Source organism: Helianthus annuus, chromosome 10 (assembly GCF_002127325.2).
Source record: "Helianthus annuus cultivar XRQ/B chromosome 10, HanXRQr2.0-SUNRISE, whole genome shotgun sequence".
In the NCBI taxonomy this organism is placed as follows: Eukaryota; Viridiplantae; Streptophyta; class Magnoliopsida; order Asterales; family Asteraceae; genus Helianthus; species Helianthus annuus.
The window spans coordinates 14,268,305-14,277,735 of record NC_035442.2 but is presented as its reverse complement, the minus strand read 5'-3'; the positions used below and the strand labels follow the sequence as shown (position 1 = coordinate 14,277,735).

At 36.3% G+C, this 9,431-nt stretch overlaps 1 protein-coding gene across 1 annotated transcript; it reads right to left on the bottom strand.

The window, feature by feature from the left end:
* Positions 1-2,268: 2,268 nt before the first annotated feature.
* Positions 2,269-4,970, bottom strand: LOC110884090 (probable histone H2A variant 1). Its single transcript, XM_022131752.2, has 3 exons — positions 4,819-4,970; positions 4,246-4,371; positions 2,269-2,724 (listed from the first exon to the last, which is right to left on the bottom strand). Exons 2-3 carry the CDS (start codon positions 4,360-4,362, stop codon positions 2,428-2,430), a joined length of 414 nt encoding a protein of 137 aa, XP_021987444.1. The 5' UTR covers positions 4,363-4,371; positions 4,819-4,970; the 3' UTR covers positions 2,269-2,427.
* Positions 4,971-9,431: the final 4,461 nt, after the last annotated feature.

Genomic DNA, 9,431 nt, shown 5'->3' with positions numbered 1-9,431 from the left:
AAAGAAGAAAGAGAGGTGCCGTGAGAAAGAGAAAGAAGAAAGTTCGGTGCCGTAAGAAAGAAAGAAAAAACGCAGGTGCAACTCAGGAAGAAAGAGACCGAGAAAGAAGAAATTGACAAAGAAAGAAAGAAAGGTCAGTCGATTCAAAGAAGAAAGAAAGAAAGTGAAGGATGGCGATGATACAAGCAAAAAAGGATGAAGGTTCGTTGTCGTTTCAAGTCCCGACTCTTACCCCTACGAACTATCCGACATGGGCGGTAAAAGTCAAGGCGATCATGGATGCTTACGGCATATGGGAGACCATCGAAACAAGGAATTTAGGAGAAGAACCAGATCGGAAAAAGTCGAAACAAGCGCTTGCGTTCTTGTTTCAAGCTATACCCGAGGAGATGGTGTTGCAAATGTCGAGTTACACGGACCCGAAGAAAGTATGGGATGGCTTGAAAACACGATACTTGGGTGTAGATAGAGTTAGGGCGGCTCGAATTGCAACATTGAGAAGAGAGCTTGAAGGTTTGCGGTTGAAGGAAGGAGAACTCGTTGATGATGGTGCCTCTAAGGTGAGTGGATTGGTTTCAAAGTTGAGGGGTCTCGGGCACGAAATTGAAGAAGAAGAAATGGTGAGAAGGTTACTTGATGCAATGCCAAACTCCTATCTTCAAATTGTAACTTCGATTGAGCAATGTTTCGATTTGGATTCAATGCTCTTTGATGAAGTGGTAGGAAGGCTAAAGTCGTATGAAGAAAGAAGAAAAAGCCGTGGTGAAAAGGAAGAAGAGCAAAGCCAACTTTTGATGGCCGAACAAAAGTATGGTGAAAGTAGCGAACGAGGAAGAGGCCGCGGAAGAGGCTACGGTAGAGGTGAAAGAGGACGAGGAAGAGGTACGGGTCGAGGTGGTGATAAAAGCAGGTTTCGGTGTTTCAATTGTGGTGAATTTGGGCACTTTGGATACGAATGCACCAAGTGGGATGAAAAGAAAGAGGAAGCAAATCTAGCGGAAGACGTCAGCAATTTATCATTGTTTTGAAGAAGAACGAGTCGGATTTTAGGATTAAGGGGGAGATTGAAGGTTATAATCCTAAAATAAAAGGTGAAGAAAGATGGAGGGTGCTAAGTGTTTTAGTTTATTTAATTTAGGTTTCCTAATTCTAGTCTAGGGATGTTTTCTTGGGCATCAAGGTTTATCTAGTTTATTTATTTTATTAATAGAGTTTGAGTCAGGTTAGGACTAGAATAAGTTTAGTATAAATAGATGGTTAGGGTCATTGTAATTAGTGTGCTTTCATTGATAAATTAATAAAAGAGTCAAACAAGTTTGTTCATATTGCGTGTTTGTTTATTCGATCAAGGGCCTGATTTCCAACAACTTATGACCACATAAAGCCATTAGAGATGTAGATAGTGCTCTATAATGCTAATGATGTATGTTTCTACTATTTCAGCTTTCAATTTTGAAAGTACAACTTTAACTCAAGATCTCACTCTACATCCATATTCCCCACCTATATATATTATGACTTTATTGTTTCTTACATTAAAATCTTAAAACCTTTAAGTTATGTTGAAACATATTGCTTATATTCAAGGTTGGAGAACTCGCCAGCCAGTCGCTAATCAGCCGGTGAGGTGAGGACTAGAGCTACTCGGAATTACTCGGGATTAATAAGATTGTGTTTTTTATATGTAATTTTCAGTTTTATGTATACATATACATATTTTTATAGGTAAATATTTTAAGTAGATAGGTTTTAACTCTTACTCAACTCATTTTATAAATATACAAGATTAATTGTTGGAATTCACATGGTTTAGTTGGAAATTTGTCAGAATTTAGAGGTTTTGACTGGAATATACATGTTTTTTGCTAGAATCTGGCCGGAATCGCGGATTTTTCGCTGCCCGACTAGGTCCGACTAGCGATTAATGGACTGATCAACAAAAAATTACTCAGTTACTGACCGACTAGCGATTAATCATCGACTAGTCGCGATTTTTACAACACTGCTTATATTAACTTGAATGCCCTCTTATAGAGGCAATAATCCATAAAACTATCAGTGACGGATCTTGATGACTATTTTCGGAAATTTTGGCTAACCGGTCAATTACTAGTTCCAATACTAAATTTCGATGACCAATTACCAACGGGATATTATTCTACCTTTACCGGTTATTAACCAGTTCCAGTTAACAAACCGGTTTTTTGCCCACCTCTAATTATTCAGCTTTTGAGAATTGAGACGCATTCAACAAAATGACAAGTTAACTAGTAAAACAACCAAATACATCAATAAAACCCATTCAATCTTACAGCCTATCACATAACAAAAGATCCAAAGTCGAAACTACTATACCACAATCCCAACAAAGTAACAGTAAACACAAGTCAACAGGTCAAACACAAAGCATTAAAGGCTAAAAACAACTCATTCTTTTGTGGTTTTGTTGATGAGAGACTTGTGAATGTGAGGGATGACACCACCACCAGCAATGGTACCTTTGATGAGTGTGTCAAGTTCTTCATCACCACGAATAGCTAACTGCAAATGCCTTGGTGTGATTCTTTTCACTTTCAGATCTTTGCTGGCATTTCCAGCTAACTCAAGTACTTCAGCTGTTAAGTATTCCAGTATTGCAGCAGAGTAAACCGCAGCCGTGGCTCCCACTCGCCCGTGAGCTGAAGTTCTTGATTTGAGATGACGGTGAATCCTCCCTACAGGGAACTGAATTCCACAGGAAAAGCAACTCAGATATAACATTTTTAAGCTTATTGTAGAAAATAAAAAATTCAACTGTATCTTCATAAGGACAATAATGTAACAGATAAGATGAAAATAAGATGGAAATTTAGAGGGGTCAATCTTGTCAAGGTTAGAAGTTTGAATTGTTCAACACAAACAAAACCCATATATTTATTTGTGTCAAAAACATCAACCCAAATAAGAAATTTAAATTTGTGTAACTAACTGTATTTCTAAACGTGTTAATCCAGTTGGTGGGATGTATAAAATGGATTAAACGGGTTGGCAGATCAGCATGTTTACATAAATGGATAAAACATGTCAACATGAACACGACCCGTTTTTTAAACAGCTTCCGTAAAAAAACCCAAAACTTTCTTATTTTCGAGTTTTGTCAGGCATTGCCACCTGCAGCTCACCATCAAAGATGATGATGTTTAAGGGTTTTAAACTCATGACACATAAATAAGTCATGCAGCCTTTCAAACTAATCACCAAAGTAAAAAAATCCAATCCACCTAAGGTCATAAATCAATGAATGAAAATGCCATTTCCGCCCCTGAGGTTTGACCACTTTTGCGACTTTGTCCCTGCGGGGTCATTTTCATCCAAAAAGTTTAGAATCTTGCCATTTTCATCCCTAAAGGCAAAAATTCGAGGGACGAAAGTCGCAATAAATTGCCAAAAAACATGAAAATGGCAATAAAATGCAAACTTGACAGACTCAAATGCACAAAAAGTCATTTTTGATGGAACAAGCAAAAAAGACTAAACATCTTTTACTCTGGTACTATCTAATTAGAGTTCCCTATCTATCTTTGTATGTGTAGACAGTTGTCTAATTCTGAAATCTGAACCAATTTTAAACTAGAAACCTAAGGCTAATGGATGTGGAGGAGGGTAGTTACTTGAGGATGATCTGCCAGACCGCCACGCAGGCGTCCACATCAGCGGATGCGGGGGATGAACCTAATGATATGGGCCTAGGTGTGGGGATGAGCCCCTTTGTATATACATATGTCTGTATGTATATGTATGTGTGTGTATTGAGGACCGTCGCCACCGGCTTGCAGAAAGACGATGAGGACTGGACGGGTCTGAGGGGCGGTGTAGCCGGCCTTAGCCAGTTAGCCGGAGCTCACCGGCCCAGAAACAAGCCCCACACCCCATGGCCAAAGAGAACCGCATACCAGTTTTTTAACCCCCTTTGTTTTTTTTACTCACTCGTAGACTCGTAGTCTTTACTTAAAGCTGGTTATACATGAACATAGTCACGTATACATACATATGTGCGTATCAGCAAACAGTAACTCCGAAAAAATACTAACTGGTAATCCTATAGTACAACGTTTATTTAGAATTTTGCTTATACTACTACTTGACTTGTATGCTTATGTTAAAAAATTTGACTCACAAATAACCAGATAAACTAAAACAATAAGTAGTTTTAATAACCAACCCTACACAAGACCAAAACAAGATCACAACAAACAGCTAGGGTACCTGGAGACCAGCTCTAGCAGACCGAGACAAAGGCCTCTTCTTATCTTTCTCCTTGTTAGCTGCACCACCTGCAGGCGTTTTCCCCGCCAACAGTCCCTTTCCACCCTTTCCCGCCATATTCACCGCCTAATGAACCACAAAATAACTAAGCAAACTCTTTGTAAAGCTTGACACACAGCTCAAATGTTACCGGTGTTGTAAAAAACAGGATTAATTGACGATTAATCAGTAAAATTTCACCTAGCCAGACCTAAAATCGGTAATCAGTCAAAGGCAGTCAAAATCAACAAATTTATTTCAAAATCGGTCACAAATTCCAGTTGAAATCGGTAAATTTTGGTCAAAAGCTTTGAAGTATTTGAAAATTTATACTTATTAATCCAATCCGATTAACTACAGCTATATTAACGTAATGAAATTGCCTATTAACGGATCTGATTGTAAACAAGCGGATAGAACCCTAAAACAAAAATCTGAGTGCATAATACGTGTTACCAACATGCGATACAAATTAAAATAAAAAATTAAACCTAGATAACAGAATACAAATTAAGGAATTGTTTGTTTTGTTACCTGAGAAGATTGAAGAGTAGCTGTGCGAGAAGAAGAAAATGAACAGTGGGTGTGTGGTTTTGTTGAAAGTATATATGAGAGTCGTCAGGGGTAGGCGGGAGGATTACTATTGCTTTTTGGATTCAAAGTTTTTGAGTAGTTTGGCGGCGAGAACGTGTGGTGGGTGGGAATCGGTGTTTCAAAATTTTTTGATGAAATAAGCCCACTACCCAACACAACAAGCCCAATTTGTGATCAGATAAGAAAACCCTAATGGACCTTCACTTTTAACATTTTAGTATAAAACTCAAATCTTTTGAATCTGTATCCCTGTGGTTTTAATTTTGTTGATCTGTTCATCCAAAATCAAAACTTGGTCAGTTTTTTAGTTAACATTCAGTTTTTTTATCTTTTTTCCTCCATTTTAATGAAGGGCAAAATGGTCTTTTAACGTTTTATTATAACAAACTAAAAAAAATCTGATCATTTTGCCCTTCATTAAAAAGGAGGAAAAAGACAAAAAAAAAACTGAATGTTATCTGAAAAATCTGAACAGAATATGCTTTTGGATGAAAATTACAATAAAATTGAAACCACAGAGACCCAAATTCAAAAGGTTTGAGTTTTGGGCTAAAGTGGCAATAGTGACCAAATCTCAAGGACCATTGGAAGTTTAATCTTTAACAAAAAAAACGGTAGATGACTATATATGGTGATAACAAGGGGTGCACAAAAAAAAAACCTATTCGGAACAGAACCAGGTAAAAAAACAAGGTACCGGTTTTTTTAATACCCGGGTATTCTATACTCGAAACCGAAACTGACCCTACCCATGGGTATAGATAGGGACCGATCATACCCAATTAATACACGAAACCAAACAAGAACCAGAACTGGAACCTATTATACCCGGCTATACCCAATACAGGATTCTATTATCTATCTTTTAAATTTATGTTAGTGCATTTACTTTAATTTTTACATTATACTATATATATTTAAAAAACCTGAGTGTTGAGCAACAAAAGAAAAGCGATCTACTCGGTGGTGGAAAGTTGTATGCTGGTCATTATGGCTGGCTCGCAACGAAACAATATTCAGAAACAAAGCGGTTCAGGTCTTCAAAGTATTCGGGGAGATCAAAGCACTTTCGTTCCTATGGGTTTCATCAAGGGCAGTTGCGGTTAATTTAGAATGGGTAGAATGACGTGAATTCAAGCTGAAATTGTAATCTTTAACTCATTTTTGTTTCCATTTTTATTTCCTGTGATGTATTAAGCTTTTTTTCTCAGTTTATAATACGGCATGCCTTTCATAAAAAAATATAAACATTAACATATTTATTTACAATGGAAATGATTTATTTATTGCAAATGTTTATTTATAGTGAAAATGATTTATTTATTGTCTACAAGAAATAATAAAATTTAATATAAAAACTAAATGATCAAAGAAAATATCTAAATAAAAACTTTGAAGAAAAATAAGAGTAAATTAAAATCTTATGTTTATATGAACAATATTAATAAAAAAAGTTAAATATAATAACATAAATGTAAACATACAATACAATACAAATTATTAGATTTTAAATTATATTTTTTATTTTTTGAATCTTACATAAATTTGTTTCAAAAATTGAAATAACCGAAAAGCGAACGGTTTTCAAAAACCGAAAACTGACATTTTGGTTTCGGTTTTGATTTTACTCAATACCCAAAAACCAAACCGAACCGTGCACACCCCTAAACACCAACATTGACTCGACCTAGGACCTGCGTGTTGCGACAAACCTGTCAAACAGGAAAATATAGACAAAAAATGTTGAACCACACACGTACGTTGCGCCGTGTTAACTCGCAAAATTTTGAACGAAACATAAAAACGTAAAACCACACATGTACGTTGTGTCGTGTTAACTCGCAAAATTTTGAATGAAACATAAAAACGTTGAACCACACACGTACGTTGCGCCGTCTTAACCTGAAAAATTTAGAACGAAACATAAAACGGAAAATTTCAAATGATGAAAAGTTGAAAGTAAAATGTTGTGAAGTTAAATTGAAATAATGAAAAGATTCGGGTTAAAATTAAAAAATATATATGGGGTTAAAATTGAAAAGGTAAAAACCATGGGTTAAATATAAAAAGATAAGTTTTTTCTTAAACTTCGAAGCATAAGGGTATTTGAATAATGGAAAAGATTGTGTCAAAAATAGGGTTGTAAACATATTGAACATTCAGCGAACTGTTCGTGAACCCTTCGGCGGGAAGTTCGTTAATTTTCATTCGATAGCTTAACGAACGAACACGGATAAAAAGTTTCGTTAGATTAGCTTAGTGAACGAACACGAACAAAGGTCCCGTTCGTTTGAGTGCGTTCGTGAACGTTCGGTGATATGTCCGGTTACGTCCGTTCATGTTTGTTCGTTTACATTCATTCGTGTTTGTTTGATTTTATTAAAAAAATAATAGATAATAAACCTATTATCTAAACATATTAAAACCTTGTTTTTTAAGTTAGATAAAATTATGTCGAAGTTGGTTAAACTTTGAATAATTATGTCTAAGTTAGTTAAACTTGATTAATCGTTTGGTGATTGTAATAAACTTTTTATGTGTTTGATTTATTATTTAATGGTTGTATTTAATTACCCATGTCTAATGTTTAAGGTTAACAATGTTTTTATTTTTTATTTTCAAGTTAAATGTTCATTTACTTTCATTTTATTCGTCTATGTTCGTTTTTGTTCGAGACCAGTGTTCACGAATTGTTCGCGAACAACTGAATTTCCTTAACGAACGAAAACGAACATAAACTTATGTTCGGTATGCATTCATGAACAGTTCGCGACACGTTAATTTCTTTATCGAACAAACACGAACATGGTCTAATTCGTGTTCGATTACAACCCTAGTCAAAAACATGGGAATTACAATGCCATAAAAAATCGTAGGTTACACACAAGAGAAACAGGTGGTAAAGAGTCCGCAAGGTACCCCTCATGTTGAAAACTGAAAGACACGTGTAACAATGTAAGAAAACTATCTATACTTCTATATCTATACTATTATAAAAGGGAGAAGTGATGTACAAAAATGTAATTTTACATCAAGTACAAGTTATAAAGCAACATTTACAAGGGAATGGAAGCCAACATAATAAGGATCTGGCTTTATTTTTATGACGCAAGAGGATTAAACTTGGGATTTTGTAGTGGGATTGAATACGCCTCTTCAATTTGTTTCTTTATGGAAAAATTGAATGGACCTGGAAGAGTGGCTCTTCACCTTGCGATTCATCATCTTCTTAGTTCAGTTTTCATCACCATTATCATCCGACAAAAAATCCTTCCGGATAATCATCATCTTTATCATTCGGTATTCATCATCTTCCAAAATCCTTCTTAACAATCAACTTCGAAAATCCTTCTGAATGTAGTTCCAATAATTACTTTTGGCATATTGCAAAAGGTGATGTACCTTTAATTTGTTATCGTTATTTCTTAGATATTTTAAAGTACAGATTGATTGGATATTGTTGAACAGGTTTCTTTTTCTTGAAAGATTGAACTGTTTTAATTATGATTTGCCTTTGAGAATATGTTGATTTTTGGTGGTATGATATAGTTTTTTGTCATAAAGTCTTGAAGGTTTGATAATGGAAGAGGGTTCAAGCAGCAAGTTCAAGAAGATTTGTGTGTTCTGTGGAAGTCATTCTGGTCATCGAGAAGTCTTTAGTGTTGCTGCTACTCAATTGGGAGATGAATTGGTTAATTTGTTTTCGTTTATTATCTTATTTTGGCTGATTTTTGTATTAAGTAAATTGCCATTTTAGTCCCTGAGTTTTGTCCAAACTTGCCATTTTAGTTCAAATAGTTTTTTTTTTTTTTTTGCCACTGGGTCCCTGACTTTTCCCTTTTGTTGCCATTTTGATCACATACACTAACTCCATCCAAAAACTCCATCTTTAACCAGGGGTATTTTGGGGATTTTCATTTTAAATGTTTTCAATTGCCATTTTGATCCGATTCCAAAAAATCAAAAAAATTCCAAAAAATCAAAAAAAATCTAAAAAATAATAAAAATTTTAAAAAATCATAAAAATTCTAAAAAATTCTAAAAAATACAAAAAAATCCGTTTCGGCGCGAACCGTTTCGAACCCGAACCGTTTCGAGCTGAACCGTTTCGATGCGAACCGTTTCGACCCGCACCGTTTCGAGCGGAGCCGTTTCGAGCAGAGCCGTTTCGATGCGAACCGTTTCGACCCGTACCGTTTCGACCCGAACCGTTTCGAGCTGAACCGTTTCGACCCGTACTGTTTCGAGCTGAACCGTTTCGACGCGAACCGTTTCGAGCCGAACCGTTTCGAGCCGAACCGTTTCGAGCCGAACCGTTTCGACCCGTACCGTTTCGAACCGAACCGTTTCGACCCGTACCGTTTCGACCCGTACCGTTTCGAACCGAACCGTTTCGACCCGAACCGTTTCGAGCTGAACCGTTTCGACCCGTACCGTTTCGAACCGAACCGTTTCGAACCGAACCGTTTCGAGCTGAACCGTTTCGACCCGTACCGTTTCGAACCGAACCGTTTCGACACGAACCGTTCGAACCGAACCGTTTCGACCCGTAT

What these genes read in the sequence shown, in the direction of transcription:
- LOC110884090 (XM_022131752.2), bottom strand. Translation starts at nt 4,362, where the DNA reads ATGGCGGGAAAGGGTGGAAAGGGACTGTTGGCGGGGAAAACGCCTGCA. An exon ending in CTGCTAGAGCTGGTCTCCAG is followed by an intron (nt 2,725 to 4,245) that starts GTACCCTAGCTG and finishes TGTGGAATTCAG; the next exon opens with TTCCCTGTAGGGAGGATTCA.